This window comes from Chiloscyllium punctatum, chromosome 2 (assembly GCF_047496795.1).
Source record: "Chiloscyllium punctatum isolate Juve2018m chromosome 2, sChiPun1.3, whole genome shotgun sequence".
NCBI lineage: Eukaryota > Metazoa > Chordata > Chondrichthyes > Orectolobiformes > Hemiscylliidae > Chiloscyllium > Chiloscyllium punctatum.
The window spans coordinates 147,079,020-147,092,772 of NC_092740.1; the positions used below are offsets into that span (position 1 = coordinate 147,079,020).

At 42.0% G+C, this 13,753-nt stretch overlaps 1 protein-coding gene across 1 annotated transcript; it reads right to left on the reverse strand.

Annotated features, from left to right (window-relative positions):
* Positions 1 to 2,469: 2,469 nt before the first annotated feature.
* On the reverse strand, positions 2,470 to 13,158 carry LOC140491544 (sialidase-2-like). Its single transcript, XM_072589877.1, has 3 exons — positions 12,747 to 13,158; positions 9,869 to 10,120; positions 2,470 to 4,012 (listed from the first exon to the last, which is right to left on the reverse strand). Exons 2-3 carry the CDS (start codon positions 10,070 to 10,072, stop codon positions 2,942 to 2,944), a joined length of 1,275 nt encoding a protein of 424 aa, XP_072445978.1. The 5' UTR covers positions 10,073 to 10,120; positions 12,747 to 13,158; the 3' UTR covers positions 2,470 to 2,941.
* Positions 13,159 to 13,753: the final 595 nt, after the last annotated feature.

Sequence of the window (13,753 nt, forward strand, 5' to 3'; positions counted from 1 at the left end):
ACTTCTTCAAAAAACTCAATCAAGCTTGTGAGACATGATTTCGCATGCACAAAGCAATGTTGACTACAGAGGAACTTCGATTATCCGAATACCAATTATCCGAAAATTGGATTATCCAAAGGAGATTTTGAGGTCCCGATGGAAACATTACATCAAAGATGTAATGCGTCTTTTGCTTACAGTGATTAAACATGCACCATCTCCAAATGATTGACCTCCTGCCCTCTCAGTCTCCCCACAGTCTTATTGTTGGTGTCCGGTTCTACTGCCCCAGAGATGGGGAGGGGGCAGTGCTGGACAGGGATGGGGGGGTTGTGTGGTGTGGGGGCAGGGCTGGACAGGGTCGGGGGGGTTGCGGGCGGTGGGCAGCAGGGCTAGACATGGATGGGGTCGGGTGGGGAGGCAGTGTTGGATGGTTTTGGGCAGGGGGCGGCTCAGGGGGGTGGAGGAGGTGTTGGACAGTTGGGGCCGTTGCCGGAAGGGCAGTATTGGACGGTTGGGGGGGGCGGGGAATGATGTTGGATGGGGTTGGGGAGCGGGTGGGGGAGTGGCGTTGGGGGCAGGGGCGGTGCCTGGGGGTGGGGAGGTGTTGGATGCGGTTGGGGAATGGGGGGGATGTTGGGGGGGTGGGGGGCAGTGCCGGGGGCCAATGTTGTACGGTTGGGGGGGACAGTGTTGGATGGGGTTGGAGAGCAGGGGGGTGGTGTTGGGGGCAGGGGGCTGTGCCGGGGGCGGGGGACGGTGTTGGATGGGGTTGGGGAGCTGGGGGGTGATGTTGGCGGCAGGGGCTTGCGCGCTGTGTGCTGTTGCTTGTCTCCTGAATGGGGAGAGACATTAAACCCTCCGAGCCCCAGAGGAAAGGCATTCAATCAATTAACCGAATAATCGATTATCCGAATGAAATTGTGCCCGCACATCTGGTTCAGATAATCGAGGTTCCCCTGTATTCCTAATCACTCCTTGCCTTTCCAAATACATGTACACCCTATCCCTCGGGATTCCCTCCAACAACTTGCCCAAGTTCCATCCAAATAACTTCCCTGGATGTATTTCCAGGAATATCCTCCCTCAGCATAGCTGTAATGCTATCCCTTATCAAAAATTCCACCCCCTCTCCTCTGGTGCCTCCCTTTCTGTCGTTCCTATTGCATTTGTATCCGGGAACATTAAGCTGCCAGTGCTGTCCATCCCTGAGCCATGTTTCTGTAATTGCTATGATATCCCATTCCTATGTTGCTAATCATGTCGTGAGTTCATCCGCCTTCCCTGTTACACCTCTTGCATTGAAATAAATGCAGTTTAATTTATCAGTCCTACATTGTTCTTTGCTTTGTCCCCGCCTGCCCTGACTGTTTGACTCACTTCTTTTCTCAACTGTACCAGTCTGTGGTTTATCTCTTTCCTCATATCTCCCGGGGTCCCACATCTTTCCAACCCACCCCACCCCCCCAACCTGACCCACCTCAATAGTTTAAATCATCCCGAGCAGCTCAAGCAAATCTCCCTGCCAGTATATTAGTCCCCTTCCAATTCAGGTGCAATCAGTCCTTCTTGTATAGGACACTTCTACGCCAAAATAGCTTCCAATGATCCAAAAATGTGAATCCACCTCCCATTCACCAGCTCCTCAGCCATGCATTCATCTGCTCTATTATCTTATTCCTGCCCTCACTAGCTCGTAGTACCGTGAGTAATCCAGATATTACTACTCTCGAGGACCTCCTTTTTAAATCCCTGCCTAACTCTCTATATTCTCCCTTCAGAATCTCATCCTTTACCCTTCCTAAGTCATTGGTTCCAATGTGTACAATGTCTGCTTGACCCTCACCCCCTTGAGAACATTCTGTACCATCTCTGAGACATCCAGGGAAGCAACACACCATTCTGATTTTTCACTGCTAGCCACAGAAACATCTGTCTGTGCTCGGACTAGAGAGTTCCGTGACACAATTGGTCTCTTGGAACCTGACATACCCCTCATTACATTAGAGCCTGTCTCAATACCAGAAATGTGGCTGTTCGTGCTACATTCCCCTGAGAATCCATCACCCCCTATATTTTCCAAAACATCATACCTGTTTGAAATGGGGATAGCCACAGAAGACTCATGCACTACCTGCCTACCTCTCTTACCTTTCCTGGAGTGACCCATCTATATGACTGTATCTGCAACTTTTCTCCCATCCTGTAACTGCCACCAATCACCCCCTTACACGTGAAAAATCCTCATTGCCTCTAACGCTCTCTCCAACCAATCCATTTGATCTGGTAGGATTCACAACCAACGGCATTTATTGCAGATATAATCCTTAGTAACACGTAAACTCTCCCTAAACTCCCACATCCGACAAGAAGAGCATATCAATGCTCGGATAAGAAGGCAAGCTATAGACTTAATCATTCCAGAGGAGTGGTCTATATTGTGAATGAAAAAAATCTAAAAGAGCATCAATAACGTCACACCACAAATCAGTTTTCAAATCTGCTTTTATTGTACAAGTGGCGTGATCGGTTTTCTGTATGTTTGGTACTTCTTCCAATCCAACTTTGACCAGGGTTGTAACAGCATCATAAGCAAATACAGCACAGGCCTTTCCTTCCCAATAGTTTTACATTCTTGGAGTTAGTGAATATTCCAATAAGCAACAAGCACACCATGCAGCAGGTTAAAAATGAAATGCCTTTTGTTTAAAAGGGAAAACAGTCTTCTCCAGATGAATAAAACCATTTGCTTTGCACATTGGGGTTCAGGGGTGTGTGGTTAGTAACAGACTAGAGAAATGTGAGACAGAGCAAATAGGGTTTGGTAACATTTGCAGTACATTATATATAGGGCAACTACATTGCTTTTGTCAAACTGAACTACTGGGAAGGAATCTGCTTAGTTATAATATCCTTGCATTGTTTAATTAAGACAGAAAGCACCTCAGATGAAGGGCTATCAGGAGAGAGTACAGAAACAAAGCTGGTCCCTCTCCTGTGAGAAGGATATGTCCTGAGGTTTTATTTCTAGAATGTTCTGAATAATCTCATCAACTTGGGATACAGTGAATGAGATCTGCTCACTTTCAGATGTGGATCCACATTCAAACAAACAGGCAACAAGAGGAATTTCTATCCCTGGAATTTCAATAAAAGCCAGTTCTGAGTAGGCACTGGGACCGGGACAAATGATCCAAGGGTCCGTCCAGGTCAGTGGATGACCTTGGTAAGTACTGAGATAGATTCCTAAATCCCTACGTGATTCCATGCTTGTTGTATGCGAGAATAATATAATTTCAAAATCCTCTGTTAGTTTTGATGCATCTTTCTCCTGCTCAAAATTATGTTTTTTAATGGCAGGATAAACATTGACCTGTGAAAGTTTTGATTTTGGAAAGTGGATGATACTGCCGTGGCAACCGTTTGGAGGTTCAACTAGCTTTTTGACCAGGCACCCATCTGTAAAAGTACCTCCACCGTCTGTGCTAAAAGCCTGAACGCGATACTGGTGTTCACCACGCTTCATGCTCCGAGCATTGCAATAAACAATTTCAGATTCATTCCCTTGATTCATTGCCACAATCTGGCATTCACCACATTCCTCTTTGGAAAGGAAGTCCCCAACACACCAGATCTCTCCATGATCGTCACTATAAAAGGTAAAAGCATGTGATTGGCCAATGGGCTTTTTTTTATAAGCATAGGCTGGGATAAGCAGGCGTCCAGACTGGAGTTGAATACCATGTCCTGGCCCCACAGCAAATGTTGCCCAATTTTTAATGTATTGATGTATTTGACAACCTGTCAAATCATTAAGAGGGCTCCAGCTCTTTCCTTCATCCATGCTGGTGACAAAGCAAAGTCGTGTGACGTTTCTCCCAGAGCTTATTTGATATTGCTCAGTCATATCTTCATATACAGCAATGAAGAAGAGGAAGATCTTGCTTGTTTCTTTGTCATAGACAGGACAAGGATTCATGGATCGATGATCCTTTAGTCGTGCAGACTCAATACATGTGACATCATCCCACTGCGAAAATAAAACCAAGAGCAAATCAAGTAAGGGCAGGGTTATTACATTAACTTGCCACCAGCTCTGAAGCTCTGGAAACAAATTCTAATCATTCCACTTTCTCATGTATGAAGTAGGAGCAGGAATAGCCCATTCATTTGGCTTCAATTCCACATTCCCATCTATCCCTGATGACAACCTATTTCCCTTGTTAGTCAAAAAATCTAACTCCATCTGCCTTCAAGTATTCAATGACCCCACTTTCATCGTTCTTTGAAAAGTCAGCCATTTCTACGTTAATTCAGACAGCTTTTGTACTTAAAGTCTATCCCCTGGTTCTACTGTCTGCCATGTCCTTTGAACATCTATTCTGTCACGTGCACTCAGGATCTGACTTGTTCCAATAAGACCATCTCATTCTTCCAAACTCCAGTTGGAACTGGTCCAAACCATCCAACCCTTCCTCATGACAGAGCTCCCTTGTTCTCTAAACTGCTTTGAATGCCTTCACATTTTTTCATAAAAAGGGCCTAAAATTGTACACACCACTCCAGTTGCTGCCTCCCCAATGAATGTCAGCAGAAACACCCATAGTTTCATCTTCCAATCCCCTTGCAATCATCTTACAGTCTCTCTCTATTTAAACAATCTGACCCTTTCTCTGCTTCCTGCCAAATTGGAGAAGATCCCGTTTTCCCACCTTTTGCTCCATCTGCCGATCTTCTTCCCACTCACTAAGCCTGTCCATATCCCATTACAGCTTCTCTACTGCCTCATGACAACTTATTTTCAGAACTATTTTGGTACCATTACTAAATTTAGCCACTGTGCATTCAGTCTATTTATCCAAATCATTGATATACAAGTAATTGAGGCCCGAACCTTAACTTCTGTATGCACTACTTGCCACTTGATACTTTGACTTTTTTTTTGAATGGATGGAGGATTCATATTTGCTATTTCAAAACATTTTCTCAGCACCCTTTCCTTGGAAGTTATAATTTTTTAAGTTACTCACTCCCTTTCACTTTCTGATTCAGTGGTGTTTGTATCGCCTACAGTGAAGAGAAGCAAAACGTTCAATTTATACTCCATTTCTCCATCTTCCATAATTAATTTCCCAGACCCAGGACTTTACAGACTCTTTTCTTTTTCAAACACCTGTTAAATTTTTATATTTCTAGCTAACATTCTCTCACACTATAATTTCCCACCTTATTATTCTTGTTGTCACTCTTTGCTGTTCACTGTATTCAAGTCTAATATTCTGATCTACTAGTCATCTGGAATTCTATGCTTTACAACAATCTTTATTTCAACATATGAAGTAAATTGTAGATGAGGACTGCCATTCTTCCATAGAAACCTATGGTTCGCCATTATAATATTGGATTTTATTCTGTCATTGTAACATTTTTGTTATCACACACTAGAAAACTGCTAATCCTCCTTTGACTTTTATTTCTGAATGCAAGAAAGTATATGATCATCTTACTTCTGTAACTGTGCAGTAAAGTTTACAGTATATCCTCCAGGCAAATACTCAGCTCTTGATCACTCACCTCGAATTTGCGCCCTGCTGCCCTGTCCCTCCCTTTACCTGGTCTTATCTGTTCTCATCTATCACGCAACATCAGGTTATTCTGGTCCAACAGGTTTATCTGAAAGTGCTATCTTTCAGAGCGCTGCTCCTTCATCACGTAGCTGTGGAGCAGGATTATAAGACACAGAATTTATAGCAAAAGATCACAATGTCATGCATGCAACTGATATGATGTATTACTGTTAAGTCTTTCATCTTTTAGAATGGGTTTCGGGTTTCCATTCATTAATATGTAAGTCCCAGAACTTCTTTCAAATCACATTCTCGAGATAACGTAAGGTTTTATAACAAAGGGTGACATCTCAGCTCAGAGAATGCATTCAAGTTGTGAGGCTAGATTCTGTCTGTATCCTAACCTTGAGTCCAATTGGTTCTATTTCCAAAGTAGGAATTTATAAAATGTGACTCTGTGATCTTTTGCTATAAAGTCTGAGTCTTGTGATCCTGCTCCACAGCTACCTGATGAAGGAGCAGCGCTCTGAAAGCTAGTGCTTCCTATTAACCTGTAGGACTATAGCTGGCGTTGTGTGATCTTTAACTTTGTTCTCATTTAGTTCTACTTCCCTCACCATTTCGGCAAGTCTATCCCCTGGTTCTACTGTCTGCCACGTCCTTTGAACATCTATTCTGTCACGTGCACCCAGGATCTGACTTGTTCCAATAAGACCATCTCATTCTTCCAAACTCCAGTTGGAACTGGTCCAAACCATCCAACCCTTCCTCATGACAGAGCTCCCTTGTTCTCTAAACTGCTTTGAATGCCTTCACATTTTTTCATAAAAAGGGCCTAAAATTGTACACACCACTCCAGTTGCTGCTTCCCCAATGAATGTCAGCAGAAACACCCATAGTTTGATCTTCCAATCCCCTTGCAATCATCCTACAGTCTCTCTCTATTTAAACAATCTGACCCTTTCTCTGCTTCCTGCCAAATTGGAGAAGATCCCGTTTTCCCACCTTTTGCTCCATCTGCCGATCTTCTTCCCACTCACTAAGCCTGTCCATATCCCATTACAGCTTCTCTACTGCCTCATGACAACTTATTTTCAGAACTATTTTGGTACCATTACTAAATTTAGCCACTGTGCATTCAGTCTATTTATCCAAATCATTGATATACAAGTAATTGAGGCCCGAACCTTAACTTCTGTATGCACTACTTGCCACTTGATACTTTGACTTTTTTTTTGAATGGATGGAGGATTCATATTTGCTATTTCAAAACATTTTCTCAGCACCCTTTCCTTGGAAGTTATAATTTTTTAAGTTACTCACTCCCTTTCACTTTCTGATTCAGTGGTGTTTGTATCGCCTACAGTGAAGAGAAGCAAAACGTTCAATTTATACTCCATTTCTCCATCTTCCATAATTAATTTCCCAGACCCAGGACTTTACAGACTCTTTTCTTTTTCAAACACCTGTTAAATTTTTATATTTCTAGCTAACATTCTCTCACACTATAATTTCCCACCTTATTATTCTTGTTGTCACTCTTTGCTGTTCACTGTATTCAAGTCTAATATTCTGATCTACTAGTCATCTGGAATTCTATGCTTTACAACAATCTTTATTTCAACATATGAAGTAAATTGTAGATGAGGACTGCCATTCTTCCATAGAAACCTATGGTTCGCCATTATAATATTGGATTTTATTCTGTCATTGTAACATTTTTGTTATCACACACTAGAAAACTGCTAATCCTCCTTTGACTTTTATTTCTGAATGCAAGAAAGTATATGATCATCTTACTTCTGTAACTGTGCAGTAAAGTTTACAGTATATCCTCCAGGCAAATACTCAGCTCTTGATCACTCACCTCGAATTTGCGCCCTGCTGCCCTGTCCCTCCCTTTACCTGGTCTTATCTGTTCTCATCTATCACGCAACATCAGGTTATTCTGGTCCAACAGGTTTATCTGAAAGTGCTATCTTTCAGAGCGCTGCTCCTTCATCACGTAGCTGTGGAGCAGGATTATAAGACACAGAATTTATAGCAAAAGATCACAATGTCATGCATGCAACTGATATGATGTATTGCTGTTAAGTCTTTCATCTTTTAGAATGGGTTTCGGGTTTCCATTCATTAATATGTAAGTCCCAGAACTTCTTTCAAATCACATTCTCGAGATAACGTAAGGTTTTATAACAAAGGGTGACATCTCAGCTCAGAGAATGCATTCAAGGTGTGAGGCTAGATTCTGTCTGTATCCTAACCTTGAGTCCAATTGGTTCTATTTCCAAAGTAGGAATTTATAAAATGTGACTCTGTGATCTTTTGCTATAAAGTCTGAGTCTTGTGATCCTGCTCCACAGCTACCTGATGAAGGAGCAGCGCTCTGAAAGCTAGTGCTTCCAAATAAACCTGTAGGACTATAGCTGGCGTTGTGTGATCTTTAACTTTGTTCTCATTTAGTTCTACTTCCCTCACCATTTCGGCTTGCCAGTTTGTCCAGGACACTGCAGTTCCCTGCAATGTCACTAGAAAGTAGCAGATCATTTAAAAATACAGCTGAGTTTTTAAAACCACCTTTACAGGTATTGTGCAGAGAAATATTTTAAAGAATAGTTTCCTGTATATTTGGTTGAGCAGGTTATTTCAGCTAAGAATGCAGAGTGCTGTACATACTGTGTAGTAGCAGGTGGTCAGGGCTCAGGATTCATGCTACTCTCTTTCAGCTATATTTTTATTCTCAAAAGATTCAAAATGGCACCAGATTGTTGAAACTTTTCATTGTAGAGTACAGTGACAATAAATCATCATTCTTATAGTATAGGATTTGAATTATACAGTTTTTACTCAAAAGTCTGAAGGAGATCAAATCTGGCTCTCATATAAATTTGTTTCAGAACTTATGATCCACTTAAAATAGTTTCACTTAAAATCATGATTTTCAGAACCATAACAACAACTTTAAATGGACACTTGATGTATTTAGTTGTTTATAAACTGTGGAATCTTGTGTTTTTATTCTCTTGGTAATAATCTGGCATTTCAAAATAAGTCTATTTTTTGAATATGAAACCTTAATAGCCTCTACACAGATCAAAACAAATACATTAGGTAATCTCATCTGGGATGATTTTAAAGGCACTATAAGGTAAGATTTATTCAATGTCATTTAGCAATCAAGGCTGAACATTCATAAAGTCATACAGCACGGAAACAGACCCTTTCATCCAACCAGTCCATGCCGAACATGATCCCAAACTAAACTAATCCAAACTGCCTGCTCCTGGCCCATATCCCTCCAAATCTTTCCTATGCATGTGCTTATCGAAGTGTCTTTTACATTTTGTAACACTGCCCACATCCATCACTTCCTCAGCAAGTTAATTGTACACACAAACCATCCTGTGTAAAAGAATTGCGCTTATCTTTTTAAAATCTCTCTCTCTCACACTTTAAAAATGTAATCCCTTGTCTTGAAACTGCCCCCCACCCAACCCTCATCCTTAGGAAAAGACACCCACCCTCATGATGTTATAAACCTCTATAAGGTCACCTCTCAACCTCCTACGCTCCAGTGATAAAAGTCCCAGTCTATCTTTCATTCACAGCAACATCCTGATAAAACTCTTCTGAACTCTCTCTAACTTAATAATATCCTTCCTATAACTAAGTGACTATGCCTGGACACAGTATTCCAGAAGAGGCCTCACCAATGTCTTGTACACCTCAACATGACTTCACAACTCCTATACTCAAAGGACTGAGCAATCCTCAGGGTCGTGAATGAGATACCCATGGGAAGTCGGTTTTATAAAGGGAGATATCTGGACCATAAATTAACCTGCACTCCAAATGTCAAACTCCAGGCAGCTTTTACTGGAAGGAAAATAAGCTGTGAGGGGAGATGATAACAGACAGCTGAGACATAATGTCATTCCTTCATTAATTTGTAAAATATGTAAATTAAGATTGCAAGTTCACTCAGGCTTAAATAGATTTTGTCCATGGTTTGATCCAGCATGCAATGCAAATGAAAGGTTATACCTCTCCCCATCCCATCTCCTCTACTTAAAAATCTAAAGTCGAATCCCAATTAAAAATGGGATTAAAAATGCCATAATTTATTGCCCGTCCCTAAAAGCCATGAGAAGGCAGTATCTTCAATTGCAGCAGTTCACCTGAAGAAAAATCCAGGGATGCAAATTGTTACTGTCTCTCAATCAAAAAAAAAAGTTTGAGCATTAGTTACTTTTAAATTAACTAACAACACAAATATTAAACACAATGCTCTGGCTTTTTATATGTTTCTTTCAGTTTACCTCAAAATTCTTTGAAGACTTATTGTATGTGCCCTTTCGGAGCATAAGTGTATCAGCATTTTCATCGTGGGGACCCAATCTCTTCTCAGAAATTGCCAAAAGCACATCTGTATCGGGAATGTGGAGCAATGCAGGTATTCGATACCCGAAGTTATCCTCCTTCTTAAATAGAACAGTCGTGTTGGAAGATGTTGAGGAACCCATCTTTCCGGGGAAATTGCACACAGTACTATGAGAAAGGCATCAAATTCTCTGCAAAAGATGAACATCAGATGCTCCAAATAAAATTTTGAAACTTATAGCATTTGACAGTACAGATTGCTGACAAAAATGTCAAAGCTTGATATTTTGCAAGAATCAGAACATCTGCCAAGAGGTAAAGTAAAAGGAAAACAATATTGATACTGTGCGAGTGGAGAGTGCTGATTGGTTGTCATGGGTCTCTGCTAGAAGCAGTTACTGATGACTGACAGCTTCCTGTCAAACCTGTTTTAATTTTTAATTTCCTTATTGGTCAAGACATTGCCCTGATCAGGCCAAAAGTAAGTTCTGCCTATTAAGCACTTCTATAAAATATCAAACTTTCATGACAAAGGCAGGAATAGAGGGGCTTGATTTTCATGATCCTCCAATGAGGTATAATACCCCTTATCTTCTCCATCTCTCCCACCCTTTCCCCATCCCCTTCATCTCACTGTAGTTTTTCTCCCCTTCCATACTTGGCCTGTCTTCCCTCAGCCTGCCTACTCTTCCCTCCACCTGCCTTCTCTCCCATCTGCTATATCCTGACCAACACCCCATTTCCTTCTCATCACATCCCATTTCACTTCAGCCATGTCCATTCCCACCCTTCATATCCCCTTCCTTCCTGTTACCCTCCTCCCCTACACCTTTATTCCCCTCCCCATTTCCTTGTCCCCCAAACTCCTGTTTCAATTCCCTAATCCCTACCTCCTCTCTTCTCTCCCTCTGCCCCATCCTGTTTCCCTCTGGCCTACTGTTCATCCCCTCCCTTCCCCTTTCCTTGCCTGACCTCCCTTCCCATCCTCTCTGCTCCTTGTGCTTTTCCTCCAGCATTAATGCCCCTCAGCCTCTCCCACCACATTCCCTCACTCTCCTCTCCCTTTTCTCTCCACCTTCCATGCTCTCCACTGGGGTTCCTCATCAATCACCCCTCATTATCTCCCCTTTCTTACTCACCACATCACATTTTCCTTCATGCACCTCCTCTTCCCACCATCCACATCCGCTTCCTTTCCTCCCTCCTCTTTCGGTTCCCTTTCTGCTCCCCATTTCACCATCACCCACATCTTTGCTCTCCTCCCCTCCCCCACTTGTCTTGTTCCTTTTCTACATCCACCGCCCATTTAACTTCCCAAGTCTCCTTTCTCCTACCCCTCCATCGCTTTCCCATGTTCCCCTTCTTCCTCCCCTCCTTTTCCCATTATTATTTCTCAACATTTCCTTTCCCACACATGTCATCTTTCTCTTGTCCCCTCCCTCTCCCCACCATCTAATGTGCCCCTTTTAGGGAGAAATATTGGAATGGCATGGGTTAAACCCACATCAACTTACTTGTGGAAGATTTGTCAAATCTTAAGTTTAGCCATAAAGGGTTATATTATTAGAAATAAGTAGAAATAATTAGTCTGTACATATACATAATTTATTTATCCTTATTCTAAGAACAGTGTATTAAGGTGGCAGGCACATGTAATCCTGTAAGTGTAAGGAAAATTACCAGCAGATATAGATATGAGAATCTCAAGGCTGAGAGAGTAGCAGATGCTACAGAAAGAAGATAACATTCCCCCTATCTTCCCAGGAGACATGTCCCACAGACGTGGGCATGTTGGAATGTATGAAAAAGAAGACATTTATCTGAAACAGACTTTTGGAATTCAAATAATGTACTTTCTGCATGATTTAATAGTCATATAGTGCAGAAACAGACCCTTTGGCCCATCAACAAACACCAAAGTACACTAGCGCTATTTAGCTGCATTTGCTCCATAGTCTGCTACGTCCTGGCATTTTAAGTGCACATCCTTGTTAAATGTTAAGTGCTTGTTAAATGTTGCAAGGGTACTTGCCTCCACTCTCTCAGTCAGCACATTCTATATATCGGATTAGTGGTGCTGGAAGAGCACAGCAGTTCAGGCAGCATCCAACGAGCAGCAAAATCAACGTTTCGGGCAAAAGCCCTTTCTACCACCCTCTGGGTGAAAACATTTTCCTCAGATCTCCTCTAAACCACCTTAAATTAATTCCCTCTGGTCTTAGACACGTCAGGGAAGAGATTCTCAAGGTTGAAAGTATTCACAATGTATAAATATTTATCTAAGACTTCCTGCTGAGACCAGAGCTCTATTTTAGAATTTTCTCTGGGGTGGTGCCGTCCCAACATGTTGGCGAATACAGACAGAATTGTTAACCTGTACCTGAGACACTTTTCTAAAATAAATAAGCCACATCAATAATCCCTCCCCTCTCTCCCATTCTCCAGCCCCTCCCCATCCTTTTCCCAACCTCTCCTCACTCCCTTTCTCCATTCCCTCCCTTTGTCCAACCCCAGCTCTATACTTCCTCTCTCCTCTCCGCCTCCTCCCTCCTTTTCTTTATCCACCCTTTCCCTCCTTCCCCCACACACAGACTGCCCTCACTCTCTTTGCACCATATGGCGTCAAACTGTCTTAAAATTATACAGAAATATTCTGATATCGCCACCATTTGTCACATTTTCATCAGAAACCAGGATTGTGTGTTTGAGGGAACAGAGGGTTCTCTTTAGTTTCATTCCCTGTGATCTCTCTGTACCGTAGACCGTCCAGAGTTCAGTCAAACCTCCGCCTCGATTAACTGGCTCTGTGCTACTTACCCCACTCTGAAATTGGTTCGGTCACAATAACTGTCTTAGCTGCTGTGGAGAGTAGATAACCAACAGCTGGGGAATAAATCTTGTTGCAGAAAGTGAATTCCTGGAAACTTGTCTAACAGACCTCATGAGGGCGGAGCTCTGTCCTGGCTAACACTTGGATTTGTTCGATAATTATTCCTCCGAGTCCCAAACTGCTGCCTCCTTAGGCATTAAAAAAAATCAACAGATTCCAGTCTTCTCCACCTCCAGGTGGACATTTGAATTCAGTCTGAAACCACCCAAGTCAATCTACAAGACGTGTATCCCTTTTTCCAGGATTTCCAGAGACTAATTAACATTAATGAATCCTCTAATCAGTTGTGAGAGCAAATAAGTTCATTTCACAAGATTGTTCTAATAAATACTGAATAAAGTACAATATCACTTTATTGTTCTTATAAAAGGAAATTAAATCACATCATAAAAAGTTATATTTGCCAATTCTGCAAGTGTCTATCTTTGTAAAACATATGCAGTCATCCAAGGAATGGATAAAGAGGGAAAGTATCTACCACCACGGATTAACATAAAATACTAGAAATGGTTAGCTCTGGCAGCAGGTGAGGAAAGAGAAAGAATTCATGTTTTAGGTCAGTGATCCATCATTCTGTAACATTTTGTCAGGCAATGACAAGAGAATGGACCCATGACATTCAATGGCATTGCCATTGTTGAATCTCATTAGGAGTTACCTTTGACCAGAAACTGATCTGGAGTAATAATATAAGCACTGCTGCTGCAAGACCAGGTTATAGTCCAATAGGTTTATTTGGACTATAATCTAGTGTTGTGTGACTTTTACACCTCGGTCCAACACTGGCTCCTGCAAATCATGGCTGCCTCAAGAGTAAGTCAGAAGCAATAGGGATTTTGCGGCAACTCACTTTGTGACTCCCCAAAGCCCATATGATGGAATACTCACTCACCTGGCTAATTGCAGCCCCAACACTCAAGTAGTTCCTCAGCAT